The sequence below is a fragment of the Neolamprologus multifasciatus genome, chromosome 23 (genome assembly GCF_963576455.1).
Source record: "Neolamprologus multifasciatus chromosome 23, fNeoMul1.2, whole genome shotgun sequence".
In the NCBI taxonomy this organism is placed as follows: domain Eukaryota; kingdom Metazoa; phylum Chordata; class Actinopteri; order Cichliformes; family Cichlidae; genus Neolamprologus; species Neolamprologus multifasciatus.
The window spans coordinates 40,853,009-40,872,505 of NC_140460.1; the positions used below are offsets into that span (position 1 = coordinate 40,853,009).

At 42.2% G+C, this 19,497-nt stretch overlaps 1 protein-coding gene across 1 annotated transcript in view; it reads right to left on the reverse strand.

The window, feature by feature from the left end:
* Nucleotides 1-19,497, reverse strand: part of LOC146492353 (protein NLRC3-like) — a 306,715-nt gene that overhangs the window by 201,674 nt on the left and 85,544 nt on the right. The window contains exons 9-12 of the mRNA XM_085150974.1: nucleotides 18,073-18,252; nucleotides 11,061-11,258; nucleotides 8,777-8,953; nucleotides 1,345-1,521 (exon numbers count right to left, since the gene is read on the reverse strand). Of these exons, the coding sequence (XP_085007100.1) occupies nucleotides 1,345-1,521; nucleotides 8,777-8,953; nucleotides 11,061-11,258; nucleotides 18,073-18,252 (732 nt within the window). The remainder of the gene's footprint in view (nucleotides 1-1,344; nucleotides 1,522-8,776; nucleotides 8,954-11,060; nucleotides 11,259-18,072; nucleotides 18,253-19,497) is intronic.

Genomic DNA, 19,497 nt, shown 5'->3' on the forward strand with positions numbered 1-19,497 from the left:
ATGAGAGTCAGTTTACTCAATATTTATGGATGATGTTCTTTCAGTGTTGCACTTTGTAGACGCTCCCTGAGCCTCACAGCCAGCTGCACATGGACCAGCTGACATTACCCAGCATTAGAGGCGGCTGTAAAAAATTCATGCTCCCATTTAAATGGTTTTAATTTGAATAAAACGATGTTGATTCATTCAATCCTGAATCGATGTTTAATATAAATGTATTTTGCCAGAATCTCAGGTTAAAGCTCACAAACTATTTCAACAAGCAGCAAACAGCTAAAACAGTAAATGAGAGCAGCTAAACACACAAAGATGGAAACACAGAGCGTGGATCGTTCACTCGACGGCACGTACACGGACACGCCGTCGGGGCTGAAAGTGGACAGCTCACAGATCCTGAAGCTGCAGGTTTCATCTGTCTCTAACCAAAACTGAGTGAACCAGCAGCAAAAGAAGATCCAAACTCTACTTCATGTTTGATAAATATGCTCATGAATTCTCTCTGACTTTGGCTGTTCCTGCCTGCACAGCTCTCTCTCTCTCAGTGTACTCCAAGAACAGCTTCAAACATCTGTTTCTGCATCATTCACTGTTTATTAGCCACCAGTCTGCTGTTGTGTTCAGTGCTGTCGGCCTCTGACAGTAAAGCCTCATTTCTGCTGTTCCATGGAAACTTTTTAAAATGATGACAGATTACAAACTCTCAGCTGTGTCTGTAATCAAACCTCTGTAACTTTGCTTCACTTCAGCAGCATTAGCTCATGTTCACATGTTGATTCATGGTTTGCTTCAGTTTTTGATCGACTGCAGAATATTTTGAAGGTTATCTGCTATAAAAAGCCAGAAGAGGAAAATCTGCTTCATGTGTTTCTGTTTGATCCTCAGTGACTTTGACACAAAGGCCTCTGCTGTGATGATCACACCTCTGATCAAGTCTCACAGTGTCACAACTGATAAATGATCAGAGTTAGAATATTTCTGACTGTCTGCTGTGTGCCGTGACCTTTGACCTGCAAAAGACAGTCAGCTGTGGATTATTCATTGTTGTGTCTGATACTTAGAACTGTGAGGAAGAAACTACACAGTTAATCAGGGTCCCCTCTCTCTGAATCAGGAAAGGTGGGCAGGCCGCGTGTGGGCCGCGGGCCATACGTTGAGTATCACTGTTTGAAATGTGAACATTGTTCTGCTGCAGTCAATGGACTAAACCAGAGAAGAAGAAAACAGACTTTACCATGAAGATCCTCAGTGTGGATCAGTATAATATCAGCCTGATGTCTGCAGTTTAGTGTCAGCACAACTTTCACATCATATTCATCTCAGCACAACTAAAACATGCTGACTGACCCCAGAGTTTCAAGTTTACATCCTGGACTCTCCAGGACACCACACAGATGCTTCACTCCTGGATCCTGCAGGTTGTTGTTGTCTCTCAGGTTCAGCTCTCTCAGATGGGAGGGGTTGGACTTCAGTGCTGCTGCCAGATAATCACAGCTGATCTCTGACAAACCACAGTCCTTCAATCTGTATAAAGAATGAAAGATGTAAGTTTATTAGACAAAGTGCTTGAAATCATTCAGTGTTTCATCATCTGTTCAGAGCTGAAGAAGGTTCAGAATGTAGAATTTTAGAAAATGGAAACTCCAAACAGCTGAAGCCAACAGGAAGCAGCTTCAAACAAACACAACAAGAGAAAAAACTCTGAATGTTTCACATTAAATTCGTACATTTCTCATAAAAACAGGACAAAGACTTGAAAAAGTCGTGTCTTTCCTTCCAGGAACCACATGGCTTCACTTTTAAAGGTGAAGTGTGAAAGAAATGGACATATTTGGAATCAATGATATCAAAGCTGGAATCAAATGAGTCCAAGTCTTCTGCTGATTCAGCATCACATTCATCTTTGCTCCTTGTTCTGCATTCCCACCATAAATATAAAGAGGCAAAACTCACATTTTCCAAAATCCTCTTTAAGCTTCGACAATAAAGGAAGATAGTTTTATACAAGTCTTTGTGGTTTTCTTGTCACCCAGATGCCCGAGTACTTAAACTTGTTATAGCTGAGTTTAAAAGGGGCTAAAATACACAAAACTCCCCAGTCGTCGTACAGATAGACTTTACCTCGCTCTTCCCAAAATTCACTTTATATCCAGAAATTGTCCCAAATTCCTTAAGTATGCATTAAGGTGACCTTGAGGCTCTTAAAGGCGCCTATAAATAAAATGTATTATTATTATTATTGTAAGTCTATCCAAAAGTTTGCGGAGGCTATTCGATGGGTTGGAAATAAATAAAATCATGTTGTCGGCATAAAGAGAGACTTCATGTTCAATACCCCCTCGATGTTTTCCCTCAACACCAACACATTGTCTCAGAGCAACAGCTAGCGGTTCAAGGGCAAAAAGGAGACAGAGGGCATCCCTGTCCTGGGGGGCAGATTATTGTTAGTCCGGACGGCTGTTAGAGGGGAGCAATACAATACTTTTATCCAAGATACAAAATTAAAGCCACATTTATTAAGCGTATAAAAAAAACCCATGTCACCAGATCCAACGCCTTATCTGCGTCAAGCCAAATTACAGTTTCCAATGTATCACCTTTAACATGGGTATAAATTATATTTAATAGAGCTCTAATGTTAAAGAAAGAGTGCCTAATAAAGCCCGTCTGGTCTGGTGAAATAATGGAGGACAAATACTTGTGTAAGCGACGGGCCAACACTTGAGCCAGGATCTTGGTGTCTGTGTTGAACAAAGATTTTAAACGACATGAACGACAATCTAAATGGTCTTTTTCCTGTTTTACAATTAAACACATCACTGCTTGATGCATTGTTGGAGGCAACGACTGTGAGAGGAAGGATTCTTCAAAAGTTGATTTTAACAGTGAATTCAGTCAGTCAGAAAACTTTATGAAAAAATCAGATGGATACCCGTCGGGGCAGCAGATTTTCCAGACTGCATGCTCCGTACGGCCGATTCAATTTCAACATTAGAGACAGGTTCCTCCAGACTAGCGATCGCATCTTCTCCCAAGGAGGGAATATCAAAAAACTTATTGAAATCATTGTGGATCTCAAGGATAGTTTGGTTGTCTGTAGACCTTATTCCCTGGTCATTGTAGATCTCAAGGATAGTTGGTTAGCTGTTCTTAGTCGTAGCTGGTGAGCTGATAACTCGCCTGTTTTTTGTCCATGTTCATAAGCGTAGCTGCAACTTTGACTCAGCCTGTTTTGTAGATATGAGATTGTATTCAGTTTGTCATTGTAACTGCTGTGTATATAATACAGGCTCAGGAGAGTGGCTGTACACAGCATGTAGTTTAGTCATTTCATCAGCTAACTGAGAGAGGCGCTCGGTCCCTATTTTATTCTGTTTGGCACAAAATGAAATTATTTGGCCTCTCAGATGCTTTTAGAGATTCCCAAATGACTGATGATGACATCTCTGGGGTCTGATTGATAGAAAAAAAATCTCTTTGAGACCTTTTGTAACTGACAAACTCTTCATCTGCTAACAACACTGAGTTGAATCTCCATGGCTGATAGTTGGAGCAGGCATCAGGAATACACATTGAAAAAACAAGAGGAGAAATCACCAGAGTCTTATAATCACATTCTGTAACTAAAGGGAGACGTTTTTCTATACAAATATATGTTTTATGGACATTAGAAAAAAAGAGTATTGACGTGAAGCAGGATTATGAAATCTCCATACATCAGCCAGCCCATAATTATCAAGAAAGCTCTGAATGACGCATGGTGACTTTGGACTAAGTGTACTTTTGTGAACTGTGGTCCATAGCAGATAATGAGCAGTTTAGGTCTCCCTCAAAGATGATATTGTGTGATGACATATTGGGGAGCCGCGCAAAGATATTAGTGAAAAATCTGTGATCGTCCCAATTAGAGGCGTAGATATTTGCTAAGATCAAAGGAAAACCATAAACTATATTTTCTGCACTTAAAATCCTGTAATTGTCTCATAAATCGACAGTGCGCCTTATGGATGAATTCTGGTTGTGCTTACTGACCTCAAACCGATTTTATGTGCTACACGGCGCTCAGAAACCTTTCAAAAAATGTTTTGGTACGACTTTGCTAAGCTACGAGGCCGCACCGCTTGATGGATTGTTGGAGCATTACAGCTACGAGGAGCCTCGCGGAGTGATACGTACTCTGCTTCAACGTAATCTTACTGTATTGAGTGTGTATAAGGACCATAAATGGCACCTGTAAGAGACACGGTTGCAAAGAGGATTTCAAACTCCAGGCTGTCAGTCACGCAGTAGAACCTGGGAACAGAGCAGCTGCTTGTTATTATGCTCAGCGTCTGTTAGTTTACATTTTGACTGCACAATTGTGAGCTTTTTGTTATGCACAAAAACAACATTGTTTTCTTTTATTTATGGAGCATTATTATTTAATAAATGCTGATCATCCAATCTCTGCTTTGAAATAGGCCTGAAGATCTGTTCATTAACTCCATCAACTTCGCCGCACGTCGCCGCCATGCTGTTAGCGATCTCATTTCTCAGTCCTTGCACGTCAGCCCTTATATTGTCAAAATCTTCTTTCAATGCATTTCTGAGTTCTTCTTTTAACAGCGTACTAATGTCCTCTTTAATGGATTGAAGAAGCTCCAATTTTAGAGCAGTAGGATCCACATCACGCGCGTCTGTTGAGTCTGCTCTTCAGCGGCCGTAGAGCTGGACGCTGCCCTTTGGCCATCATCGATACTCTTGCCCGAGATCGCACTGGGGCTAAAATATTCACCTGCTCAGCTGTTTTTGATCAGTTTGAGCCTGTGTGGTTTGATCAGGTGGAGGAACGATGTGATGCTATAAAGACATCATCTTGTCCAAATGATGTTGTTCCAACACGTGTTTAAAAAGATTTTAAAGGTTGTTGGTTCCGACATCTTAGTGATTTTTAACAGCAGTCTTAGTTCAGGTGTTGTACAGCCTGTTTTAAACATGCTGTTGTACAGCCTGTACTAAAAACCTGATCTGGATCCTCTGTACGCTCAAACTTCAGGCCTATTTCAAAGCTTCCCTTCCTGTCGAAGATTTTGTAAAAGATTATATTTGTTCAGCTGCAATCTGTTGTAAAGGTTTCAGTCTGGTTTTAAAGCTCTTCACAGCACTGAAACTGCACTTTGAAAAGTTCTTAATGATCTTTTATCAGCCACTGATCAGGAGACTCAGCTGTGCTTTTGGATCTGACCGCTGCCTTTGACACTGTTGACCACAGCATCTTGACCTCACCACTGGAGCATGGCGGCATCAAGGGCGCTCTATTAGACTGGTTCAGCTCTTTTATTAAATCACATTATTACATTTGGGGCTTATATTTGACGGCAATGTGACCTTTGAAAAACAGCTGAGCTCAGTTGTACAGCGGTCTTTCTTCAAACTGAGGCTTTTATCTAAGGTGAGATCATTTATATCTTTTAAAAACCTTGAACGGGCGATCCACGTTTTCATGACGTCCCAGCTGGATTATTGTAACTCCTTATATGTTGGAGTTAGTGGGACCTGCCTGGCAAGACTGCAGCTGGTCCAGAAAGCTGCAGCTCGTCTTCTGACACAAGCTCAAAGACATTTATCGTCCCAACAACCATATATACGCTGGTCCCTCGCTGTAACACAGTTCACCTTTGGCGGCCTCGCTGTTTCGCTGATCTTTTTTGTGCAATTTCGCATGCTTTTGTTTTTTACAGCGCGTTGTGTTCTGCGTCCTGTTTGGCTGTAGACCATTGTCAGCCAATCTCGTGCCGTGTCTCCTGTACAGTACAGAATGTGTTCAAATTTACAGCAGTGTGACTCTGCAGTGCTGCACTGTATGTTTGTACGTTTGGTCCCCAACAAACAACAATGATGACGAGACGTTTTGCACCTGTGGTAGCAGCCAAAGGCAGAGGAAGATGCTGACCATCATAGTTTCAACAAGGAGGCAAAAAGGTTGTAACTGTCCACAACAAGAACATCGTAAGGATGGAGTCAGCTTTGGCTTTGTGGATCAGTGACCGCAGGAAAAAGAACATCGTGCTGGACACCAACATTATCTGCATAAAAACTCAAAAGCTTTATGAAACTTTACCTGACAGCGAGGAGCCCAGGCCATGGACGAGTGCTCCTCACACAGAACCAAGCTCATTTAATGCCAGCAAAGGCTGATTTGACACATTTCAGAAACACTTTGCTTTCATTCTTTAATAATGAACTTATTTTTCTATGAAGGTTTGAACTTTGTTTAAACAAGAGAGAAAAGTGTGAAAATGTTCATGCCTGTCTGAGAAAAGTGTAGAAAGTGTGCAGTGAGGGTTTAACTGCCTTAAAACTTCTATAATAATTGTAAAACATAAAGCTGCTACTTCATTCTGAGACTTATTTTTAGACTGTAACTCGATAAACGAGCGACCGCAGTAATGTATTGTGTTTATTTTGAAAACTCTCAACAGGATCTTCAGATTTATTTTGAAAGGTTTATCTGGAAAACACACAAACACATAACCAGGAAACAAAGAGCGTGATATGAAACGATAGACGTTTTCATATGGTCATCATATATACATCATTCTATCGAACAGCCCCAGCTCCTGCTGTCAGTCTCTGTAAATCTGCTCTTAAAACACATTTGTATTCACTGGCTTTTAATACAGCAAGAGAGTTATTTGATATTTGATGTGTGATATTAATATTATGAGTTATTTTAATAGTTATTTTGGATTTTTGTACAGCACTGTGGTCAACGCTGCTGTTGTAATTAATGTGCTATAAACACATAAACAATCTGCAGTTAAACATCCAAAACTAAAGATGTGATCGCTGCCTTTAGAAAATGTGCTGATGCACAAGATATCAGCTCCATTAAGGTGGAATGTGGCCGTGTTAGAAACATGTTGGAAGAAGTTTGAAGCTGAAACTGTGAAGCTGAGAGTGAAAGAGCTCCAGCGTCTGTCACAGGAAACTTTCTTATTTCCACACTGATGAAAGCATCAAGCTTTGATTTCCTGCTGCTTTTATTGAGTCACACTGTGAAACTGAGCCACAGCTGAACCAGCATCCCTGTACAGCAGACACTTACAGCGCTTGGCTGCTTCCATTGAACCCTCTGCACAGAGCTTCAGTTTCCTCTTCTGGTCCCAAAGTGCAGAACAACAAGGTTTCAAACAGCTTCGTTCCAGCAGCATCAGCCACAGACATGCAGAGAGAATCCTTTGGTTGAGTTGTGTGTTTGCATATCTGCTGTCTGTGTTGCTTTGTGAGAATGGATCATCTACTGCAGCTCCAGATAAACAAGCTGGACCTGAACCTGGTAGCTTCACTTAGAAGACACTTGTGACGGGAACGTGTGAGAAGTTTTGTGCAGACAAGTGTGGATTTAGAGTGTGGGACGAGCTCTCCACAGTCTTTGTGGAGATCCACATTCTGCATACTGCCTGTGAGAAGCTGCAGACATTTGTCCTCCAAATCCACTGAGCAGCTGCTCGTGGTGGTATTAGCTTCATGTGTGCGTGTTAGCATGAAGCCTCGGTCACACTCTGCTGTGGACACGGTCACGGACAGCTGGACGCCTGATGGACGAATCGTCCTTCCTGTTAAACTTCTTTGAGCACGAGAATAGCATGAGAAGCTCAGTTGACACTGTTCAGTGTTTTAACTCTCGCTTTCACTTCAGCTTCACCAACAACAGCACAAGCAGAGCAGCCCACTGCCTGCATGGCTGGGACAGCGCCCCCTGGTGACTGTAAACCACTACAACATGTAGACGGCCGTCTACAGGCTGGATGTAGCACCACTGCAGAGACGTGCTGCAGTTCTGTTTAGTTACCCAGCTGACAGCAGAGGCTGTAGTTTACTGTTACCAACATGGAAAACTGAAGCTTCATCAGCTGGAGCTACAGAGCTGGAGAACAAAGGAGACTGAGAGGCCAGAATGATGTGGGAGGAAACATCAAGAGCCTGTTTGAAAGGAGACACATGTGGATGCTGTGCCAGTCTGTGGTCTGTCAGAAGTCAGCTGAGTCACACTGCAAGAAGCTGCAGAATCTCAGAGGAGGAGATTTGGAAGTGTTTGTGGGACAAACTGGACTCAAAGAAAGAAGATGTTTGTGAAATCTTTGGTGGAGGTGAGCAGTGTGAAGCAGAACACATGCAGATGCATCAGGAGGGAACAAACTGAGTGGGCGGAGCTGCCTGAGCCCCGCCCACTCAGACAGGAGTTAAACTTCTGCTTCATCTCCGCCTCTTTTCTTCATCCTCCACCTCTCTTTTCTCTTCTTCAGTGTTCTGCAGCCACGGAGCCTCACAGCCGTTAGCACGCCCATACCTGAGCAGCTAGCATTACCCAGCATGCCGTGCAGCAGTGTCAGTTTGTAAATGTGCAAGAATTCCTGCTCCAAACTGTTTCACAGAGTGCTGTGTGCCGTGACCTTTGACCTGCTAAAGACAGTCAGCTGCGGATTAGTCATTGTTGTGTCTGATACTTAGAATTGTGAGGAAGAAGCTACACAGTTAATCAGGGTCCCCTCTCTCTGAATTAGGAAAGGTGGGCAGGCCGCGTGTGGGCCGCGGGCCATACGTTGAGTATCACTGTTTGAAATGTGAACATTGTTCTGCTGCAGTCAATGGACTAAACCAGAGAAGAAGAAAACAGACTTTACCATGAAGACCCTCAGTGTGGATCAGTATAATATCAGCCTGATGTCTGCAGTTTAGTGTCAGCACAACTTTCACATCATATTCATCTCAGCACAACTAAAACATGCTGACTGACCCCAGAGTTTCAAGTTTACATGCTGGACTCTCCAGGAAACCACACAGATGCTTCACTCCTGGATCCTGCAGCTTGTTGTTGACGCTCAGGTCCAGCTCTCTCAGATGGGAGGGGTTGGACTTCAGTGCTGCTGCCAGATAATCACAGCTGATCTCTGACAAACCACAGTGCTTCAATCTGTATAAAGAATGAAAGATGTAAGTTTATTAGACAAAGTGCTTGAAATCATTCAGTGTTTCATCATCTGTTCAGAGCTGAAGAAGGTTCAGAATGTAGAAGTTTAGAAAATGGAAACTCCAAACAGCTGAAGCCAACAGGAAGCAGCTTCAAACAAACACAACAAGAGAAAAAACTCTGAATGTTTCACATTAAAGTCGTACATTTCTCATAAAAACAGGAAAAAGACTTGAAAAAGTCGTGTCTTTCCTTCCAGGAACCACATGGCTTCACTTTTAAAGGTGAAGTGTGAAAGAAATGGACATATTTGAAGTCCAACACCTTTTTCCAGTCACATTATTAAAGCAGACAAACTACAAGCTCATTTTCATTCCAACAAGTCATCTTCTGACCTGGACTAACAACACTGGTCTCTATGTGCAGCTGGCTGTGAGACCAGTGCTCAGGGAGCGTCTACAAAGTGCAACACTGAAAGAACATCACACACTCATTTGCTTCCAGCACTTTCACACAAACATCTACTGTCATTATTGTCACCAAACTCTGTGGATCCTTTATTGCAAATTCAAATGGGATCAAATGGTCAGACAAAAGAGGGTTATGAGGAAATATGATGAAATGTTGTGTATTAGCAGCAAGTTATTGAATCTTTTTCCTCAGAAACCAAACAAAATGATTGACAAACATGTTTTTACAAACTCAGTGTTGGACTTGGATCAGCAGGATAAGCTGATGTTTAAAGGCATTTGAGTCTCGCTGTATGAGAGTCCAGTTATTATTCAATATTTATGGATGATGTTCTTTCAGTGTTGCACTTTGTAGACGCTCCCTGAGCCTCACAGCCAGCTGCACATGGACCAGCTGACATTACCCAGCATTAGAGGCGGCTGTAAAAAATTCATGTTCCCATTTAAATGGTTTTAATTTGAATAAAACGATGTTGATTCATTCAATCCTGAATCGATGTTTAATATAAATGTATTTTGCCAGAATCTCAGGTTAAAGCTCACAAACTATTTCAACAAGCAGCAAACAGCTAAAACAGTAAATGAGAGCAGCTAAACACACAAAGATGGAAACACAGAGCGTGGATCGTTCACTCGATGGCACGTACACGGACACGCCGTCGGGGCTGAAAGTGGACAGCTCACAGATCCTGAAGCTGCAGGTTTCATCTGTCTCCAACCAAAACTGAGTGAACCAGCAGCAAAAGAAGATCCAAACTCTGCTTCACGTTTGATAAATATGCTCATGAATTCTCTCTGACTTTGGCTGTTCCTGCCTGCACAGCTCTCTCTCTCTCAGTGTACTCCAAGAACAGCTTCAAACATCTGTTTCTGCATCATTCACTGTTTATTAGCCACCAGTCTGCTGTTGTGTTCAGTGCTGTCGGCCTCTGACAGTAAAGCCTCATTTCTGCTGTTCCATGGAAACTTTTTCAAATGATGACAGATTACAAACTCTCAGCTGTGTCTGTATTCAAACCTCTGTAACTTTGCTTCACTTCAGCAGCATCAGCTCATGTTCACATGTTGATTCATGGTTTGCTTCAGTTTTTGATCAACTGCAGAATATTTTGAAGGTTATCTGCTATAAAAAGCCAGAAGAGGAAAATCTGCTTCATGTGTTTCTGTTTGATCCTCAGTGACTTTGACACAAAGGCCTCTGCTGTGATGATCACACCTCTGATCAAGTCTCACAGTGTCACAACTGATAAATGATCAGAGTTAGAATATTTCTGACTGTCTGCTGTGTGCCGTGACCTTTGACCTGCTAAAGACAGTCAGCTGTGGATTATTCATTGTTGTGTCTGATATTTAGAACTGTGAGGAAGAAGCTACACAGTTAATCAGGGTCCCCTCTCTCTGAATCAGGAAAGGTGGGAAGGCCGCGTGTGGGCCGTGGGCCATACGTTGAGTATCACTGTTTGAAATGTGAACATTGTTCTGCTGCAGTCAATGGACTAAACCAGAGAAGAAGAAAACAGACTTTACCATGAAGATCCTCAGTGTGGATCAGTATAATATCAGCCTGATGTCTGCAGTTTAGTGTCAGCACAACTTTCACATCATATTCATCTCAGCACAACTAAAACATGCTGACTGACCTCAGAGTTTCAAGTTTACATCCTGGACTCTCCAGGACACCACACAGATGCTTCACTCCTGAATCCTGCGGGTTGTTCTTATTTGAATAAGAGGAGTAGTCATTACTCAGGTCCAGCTCTCTCAGATGGGAGGGGTTGGACTTCAGTGCTGCTGCCAGATAATCACAGCTGATCTCTGACAAACCACAGTCCTTCAATCTGTATAAAGAATGAAAGATGTAAGTTTATTAGACAAAGTGCTTGAAATCATTCAGTGTTTCATCATCTGTTCAGAGCTGAAGAAGGTTCAGAATGTAGAAGTTTAGAAAATGGAAACTCCAAACAGCTGAAGCCAACAGGAAGCAGCTTCAAACAAACACAACAAGAGAAAAAACTCTGAATGTTTCACATTAAAGTCGTACATTTCTAACAAGAGTATTTTAAAGACAGCGTCACTGATGATCATCTTCTGCTCAGTAAAACTTTGGTTTTCCACATGTGAGTGTTAATGATGCACAAAGACTGTGAGTGCAAAGAGGGAGCGAGGAGGATGACAGAGAGATGGTACAGGAGCATCAAGAACCCGGCGAGGAAATGAGCAGAAGGACTTTGGAGCCTGTTGGATTGAAGCTTTCACAGAGACATGTTTGACTGGACACCACCAGGACAGACTTTTAATCCCAGGATTTGGATGAGCTTTCTGTCTTTATGTTCACAAATGATGCTGTAACTCTGTGACTGTCCTGGAACTGTCAGCAGTATGGTTACGTCCTTTTGACCTGAGTTTCCACAGCTCTTATAACAGCAGTGTACATTCACCTGCAGGCACACGCTGCCTCTGCTTCAGCTCTGTTTATGAAGCACAAACTGCAGGAACCAAACTCAGACTGGCTCATTTCAATCATGTCTGCTCACAAAGACACTTTGAAACTCTTATCAGTATGTTTCCTGTCCTACTAGGAGGGATCAAACTCTGGACCTTTGCTGTGGATCAGTGAAGGATGCTTAGAAATCCCTCGTGCTGCCTGAGCTTGAACATCATCAGCACTTTAACACTGAGCAGAGGGACGTGGAAAAGGCCTTCTGTCTTTATCTGACTGAACTGTTTCCTTATGTGGGCTGAAGAAAACACAGTTGTAGACTATAATTATATGAAACCTGTATATTTAATGCATTTAATTCATGAGTAGCTTATTTGTTTAGCAGTTTAATTAACAACTTTTAAATACATTCTTTTTTCATAGTATAATCTTCACATGGTTCATCCGAAGCACACTTTCTGTGTACTCACTACCTAATTTATAGCCAAAGTATTCACTCACTGTCTCTGTACTGTTTCGCTAGCTTAGCTCGTAGCTGACTCGTTAGCACCATGGCTACTTCACCTGTCCCTCCTGCACTTTCTTGCTCATTGTGTCAGATATTTAGTTACTCCTCGGCCTCCTTTAGCAGTAATGATATCTGTAACAAATGTAGCATATTTGCAGCTCTGGAGGCCAGGATTACTGAACTTGAGACTCGGCTTCGCACCCTTCACTCACCCTTAGCTAGCCAGGCCCCTGTAGCTGGTGCAGCCGAAGATAGCGTAGGCCCCGCTAGCTGTTCACCGGCAAATCCCAAGCAGCTGCGGAAAGACGGCGGCTGGGTAACGGTGAGGAGGAAGCATAGTCCTAAACAGAAGCCCCAGGTACACCACCAACCCGTTCATGTGTCTAACCGTTTTTCCCCACTCGGTGACACACCCGCTGGGGGTCAAACTCTGGTAATTGGTGATTCTGTTCTCAGACATGTGAAGCTAGAGACACCGGCAACCATAGTCAATTGTCTTCCAGGGGCCAGAGCAGGCGACATTGAAGGAAATTTAAAACTGCTGGCTAAGGGTAAACGTAAATTCAGTAAAATCATAATTCACGTTGGCAGTAATGACACCCGGTTACGCCAATCGGAGGTCACTAAAATCAATATTGAATCGGTGTGCAACTTTGCCAAAACAATGTCGGACTCTGTAGTTTTCTCTGGTCCCCTCCCCAATCAGACCAGGAGTGACATGTTTAGCCGCATGTTCTCCTTAAATTGCTGGCTGTCTGAGTGGTGTCCCAGAAATGATGTGGGCTTCATAGATAATTGGCAAACCTTCTGGAGGAAACCTGGTCTTGTTAGGAGAGATGGCATCCATCCCACTTTGGATGGAGCAGCTCTCATTTCTAGAAATATGGACAAATTTATTAAACCCCTCAAAATATGACTATCCAGAGTTGGGACCAGGAAGCAGAGTTGCAGTCTTACACGCCTCTCTGCAGCTTCTCTCCTCCTGCTACCCCCCCAAAAACCCATCTCCATAGAGACTGTGTCAGCTTCCAAAAAGACAAAAAACAAACTAAAAACCAGCAACAAACAACTTAAACATTTACAAAGAAAGAACAATACAGTATCCACATCTGAACCAAAGAGTAAAACAGTGAAATGTGGATTATTAAATATTAGGTCTCTCTCCTCCAAGTCTCTGTTAGTACATGACTTAATAATTGATCAACAAATTGATTTACTCTGCCTTACAGAAACCTGGTTGCAGCAGGATGATTATGTTAGTTTAAATGAATCAACACCCCTGAGTCATTCTAACTACCAGAAATCTCGAAGCACAGGTCGAGGGGGCGGTGTGGCAGCAATTTTTCACACCAGTCTATTAATTAATGAAAGACCAAGACAGACTTTTAATTCATTTGAAAGCCTGATGCTTAACATTGTCCACCCCAGCTGTGAAACTCAGAAACCAGTCTTACTTGTTATCATCTATCGTCCACCTGGGCCTTACACAGAGTTTCTGTCTGATTTCTCAGACTTTATATCTAATTTAGTTCTGAGCTCAGATAAAATAATTATTGTGGGTGATTTTAACATCCATGTTGATGCTAAAAATGACAGCCTCAACATGGCATTTAATCTGTTGTTAGACTCAATTGGTTTCTCTCAAAATGCAAAAGAACCCACCCACCACTTTAATCACACTCTAGATCTTGTTTTAACATATGGCATAGAAACTGAACATTTAACAGTGTTTCCTGAAAACCCTCTCCTGTCTGATCATTTCTTGATAACATTTACATTTACAATAATTGATTACGCAGCAGTGGAGAGTGGACTTTATCAAAGTAGATGTCTTTCTAAAAGCGCTGTAACTAAGTTTAAGAATATAATCCAGCCACTGTTATCATCGTCAATGCCCTGTACCAACACAGAGCAGAGCAGCTATCTGAACGCTACCCCAACAGAGGTCGATTATCTTGTTAATAATTTCACCTCCTCACTACGTACGACTCTGGATACTGTAGCTCCAGTGAAAACTAAGGTCTCTAATCAGAAGTACCTGACCCCGTGGTATAATTCTCAAACACGTACCCTAAAGCAGATGACTCGTAATCTGGAGAGGAAATGGCGTGTCACAAATTTAGAGGATCATCATTTAGCCTGGAGAAATAGTTTGTTGCTTTATAAGAAAGCCCTCCGCAAAGCCAGAACAGCTTACTACTCATCACTGATTGAAGAAAATAAGAACAACCCCAAGTTTCTCTTCAGCACTGTAGCCAGGCTGACAAAAAGTCAGAGCTCTTTTGAGCCAACCATCCCTTTAACGTTAACTAGTGATGACTTCATGAACTTCTTCACAAATAAAATTTTTATCATTAGAGAAAAAAATACCAATAATCATCCCACAGATGTAATATTATCTACAGCTACTCTTACTACCATTGATGTTAAGTTAGACTCTTTTTCTCCAATCGATCTTTCTGAGTTATCTTCAATAATTACTTCCTCCAAACCATCAACGTGTCTTTTAGACCCCATTCCTACAAAACTGCTCAAAGAAGTCCTGCCATTGATTAATTCTTCAATCTTATATATGATCAACCTATCTCTAATAATCGGCTATGTACCACAGGCCTTCAAGGTGGCTGCAGTTAAACCTTTACTCAAAAAGCCATCTCTAGACCCAGCAGTCTTAGCTAATTATAGGCCAATCTCCAACCTTCCTTTCATATCAAAAATCCTTGAAAGAGTAGTTGTCAAACAGCTAACAGATCATCTGCAGAGGAATGGTTTATTTGAAGAGTTTCAGTCAGGTTTCAGAGTTCATCACAGCACAGAAACAGCTTTAGTGAAGGTTACAAATGATCTTCTTATGGCCTCTGACAGTGGACTCATCTCTGTGCTTGTCCTTCTTGACCTTAGTGCAGCATTCGATACTGTTGACCATAATATCCTATTAGAGCGATTAGAACATGCTGTAGGTATTACAGGTATTGCACTGCAGTGGTTTGTATCATATCTATATAATAGACTCCAATTTGTGCATGTAAATGGAGAGTCCTCTTCACACACTGAGGTTAATTATGGAGTTCCACAGGGTTCAGTGCTAGGACCAATTCTGTTTACATTATACATGCTTCCCCTAGGCAGCATCATTAGAAGACATAGCATACATTTTCACTGCTATGCAGATGACACCCAGCTCTATCTGTCCATGAAGCCAGATAACACACACCAATTAGTTAAACTGCAGGAATGTCTTAAAGACATAAAGTCTTGGATGGCCACTAACTTTTTGCTTCTTAACTCAGATAAAACTGAGGTCATTGTACTCGGCGCTGAAAAGCTTAGAAATATGGTATCTAACCAGATTCTTACTCTGGATGGCATTACCTTGGCCTCCAGTAACACTGTGAGGAACCTTGGAGTCATTTTTGACCAGGATATTTCCTTCAACGCTCATATTAAACAAATATGTAAGACTGCGTTCTTCCATTTGCGCAACATCTCTAAAATTAGAAATATCCTGTCTCAGAGTGACGCTGAAAAACTAGTTCATGCATTTATTACTTCCAGGCTGGACTACTGCAATTCATTATTATCAGGATGTCCAAAAAACTCACTGAAAAGCCTTCAGTTAATCCAAAATGCTGCAGCAAGAGTACTGACAGGGACTAGAAAGAGAGAGCATATTTCTCCTGTTTTGGCTTCCCTTCATTGGCTTCCTGTTAAATCCAGAATTGAATTCAAAATCCTGCTCCTCACGTACAAGGTCTTAAATAATCAGGCCCCATCTTATCTTAATGACCTTGTAGTACCATATCACCCTATTAGAGCACTTCGCTCCCGCTCTGCAGGCCTACTTGTTGTTCCTAGAGTATTTAAAAGTAGAATGGGAGGGAGAGCCTTCAGTTTTCAGGCCCCTCTTCTGTGGAACCAGCTTCCAGTTTGGATTCGGGAGACAGACACTATCTCTACTTTTAAGATTAGGCTTAAAACTTTCCCTTTTGCTAAAGCATATAGTTAGGGCTGGACCAGGTGACCCTGAATCCTCCCTTAGTTATGCTGCAATAGATGTAGGCTGCCGGGGGATTCCCATGATGCATTGAGTTTTTCCTTTCCAGTCACCTTTCTCGCTCTCTATGTATTAACAGACCTCTCTGTATTGAATCATATCTGTTATTAACCTCTGTCTCTCTTCCACAGCATGTCTTTTATCCTGTCTTCCTTCTCTCACCCCAACCGGTCGCAGCAGATGGCCGCCCCTCCCTGAGCCTGGTTCTGCCGGAGGTTTCTTCCTGTTAAAAGGGAGTTTTTCCTTCCCACTGTCGCCAAAGTGCTTGCTCATAGGGGGTCATATGATTGTTGGGTTTTTCTCTGTATCTATGAAGCGCCTTGAGGCGACTTTTGTTGTGATTTGGCGCTATATAAATAAAATTGAATTGAATTGAATTGAAATTTAATGTATTTGAACCATATTTAATGCATATTACAGGATGTAACAGCTGCATATGTGTCAACAATGATGGCTTTGATTTTGCCCCCTAAGAACATTTCTGTAGATCCGCCCCTGCAGCAAACGTGTGTGAGAGCAGCCACGGCCCGCTCCTCCATGGTTTCATTCACACTCATCTCATACTGAACACACACACTTTGTAGGAATCATCAGTACTTTGACTGTTTCTCAGGTTAGCTTCAGGTTAGCCATTTAGCATTTCTCCAGTCTGAGTCACAGAGCGTCACATGATGTGACAGAAGCTCATTGGTCAGCTGCATGGTGGTGGAGCAGCATTAATGATGATGCTGTAGAACAACAGGAACACGGGGATATCAGACTGTTAGTGGGTTTAGTCATTCCTGCTGCACTTTGTCCTTCTTATTGAAGTGACATGCTGAGAGCTCACACTGTTCTCTGTAGAAAGGATGTCAGTCTGACTCGTCACGTTTGGAGGCGTGTTTGATGTTTGCTCTTCTGGAAACTCTCAGTATCAAATATGGAAGATGCAAAGGAGACACGCTTCAGTCTGTATGGACCTGTTTCTGTAGCTGCCACCATCATTCTACATGTTTGTACATCAGCTTATCAAATCCTGTCTGCTGTCTTCATTTATTACTCTTCACCTGCTTCACTGCCACTGTGTCGGCGGAGCTGCCTGAGCCCTGCCCACACAGACACAGCTCCTCTCTGGAGCTAAACTTCTGCTTCATCTCCGCCTCTTTTTTCTCTTCTTCAGTGTTCTGCAGCCACAGAGCCTCACAGCCGTTAGCACGCCCATACCTGAGCAGCTAGCATTACCCAGCATGCCGTGCAGCAGTGTCAGTTTGTAAATGTGCAAGAATTCCTGCTCCAAACTGTTTCACAGAGTGCTCTGTGCCGTGACCTTTGACCTGCTAAAGACAGTCAGCTGTGAATTATTAATTGTTGTGTCTGATACTTAGAACTGTGAGGAAGAATCTACACAGTTAATCAGGGTCCCCTCTCTCTGAATCAGGAAAGGTGGGCAGGCCGCGTGTGGGCCGCGGGCCATACGTTGAGCATCACTGTTTGAAATGTGAACATTGTTCTGCTGCAGTCAATGGAATAAACCAGAGAAGAAGAAAACAGACTTTACCATGAAGATCCTCAGTGTGGATCAGTATAATATCAGCCTGATGTCTGCAGTTTAGTGTCAGCACAACTTTCACATCATATTCATCTCAGCACAACTAAAACATGCTGACTGACCTCAGAGTTTCAAATCGACATCGTGGATTCTCCAAGAAACCACACAGATGCTTCACTCCTGAACCCTTCAGGTTGCTGTAGGTTCCACTCAGGTCCACCTCTGTGGGAAACGAGGGGTTGGACTTCAGTGCTGCTGCCAGATAATCAAGGCCAATATCTGACAAACCACAGCTCTTCAATCTGTATAAAGAACGAAAGATGTAAGTTTATTAGACAAAGTGCTTGAAATCATTCAGTGTTTCATCATCTGTTCAGAGCTGAAGAAGGTTCAGAATGTAGAAGTTTAGAAAATGGAAACTCCAAACAGCTGAAGCCAACAGGAAGCAGCTTCAAACAAACACAACAAGAGAAAAAACTCTGAATGTTTCACATTAAAGTCGTACATTTCTCATAAAAACAGGAAAAAGTCTTGAAAAAGTCGTGTTTTGTCTTCCAGGAACCACATGGCTTCACTTTTAAAGGTGAAGTGTGAAAGAAATGGACATATTTGAAGTCCAACACCTTTTTCCAGTCACATTATTAAAGCAGACAAACTACAAGCTCATTTTCATTCCAACAAGTCATCTTCTGACCTGGACTAACAACACTGGTCTCTATGTGCAGCTGGCTATGAGACTAGTGCTCAGGGAGCGTCTACAAAGTGCAACACTGAAAGAACATCACACACTCATTTGCTTCCAGCACTTTCACACAAACATCTACTGTCATTATTGTCACCAAACTCTGTGGATCCTTTATTGCAAATTCAAATGGGATCAAATGGTCAGACAAAAGAGGGTTATGAGGAAATATGATGAAATGTTGTGTATTAGCAGCAAGTTATTGAATCTTTTTCCTCAGAAACCAAACAAAATGATTGACAAACATGTTTTTACAAACTCAGTGTTGTACTTGGTTCAGCAGGATAAGCTGATGTTTAAAGGCATTTGAGTCTCGCTGTATGAGAGTCCAGTTATTACTCAATATTTATGGATGATGTTCTTTCAGTGTTGCACTTTGTAGACGCTCCCTGAGCCTCACAGCCAGCTGCACATGGACCAGCTGACATTACCCAGCATTAGAGGCGGCTGTAAAAAATTCATGTTCCCATTTAAATGGTTTTAATTTGAATAAAACGATGTTGATTCATTCAATCCTGAATCGATGTTTAATATAAATGTATTTTGCCAGAATCTCAGGTTAAAGCTCACAAACTATTTCAACAAGCAGCAAACAGCTAAAACAGTAAATGAGAGCAGCTAAACACACAAAGATGGAAACACAGAGCGTGGATCGTTCACTCGACGGCACGTACACGGACACGCCGTCGGGGCTGAAAGTGGACAGCTCACAGATCCTGAAGCTGCAGGTTTCATCTGTCTCCAACCAAAACTGAGTGAACCAGCAGCAAAAGAAGATCCAAACTCTGCTTCACGTTTGATAAAT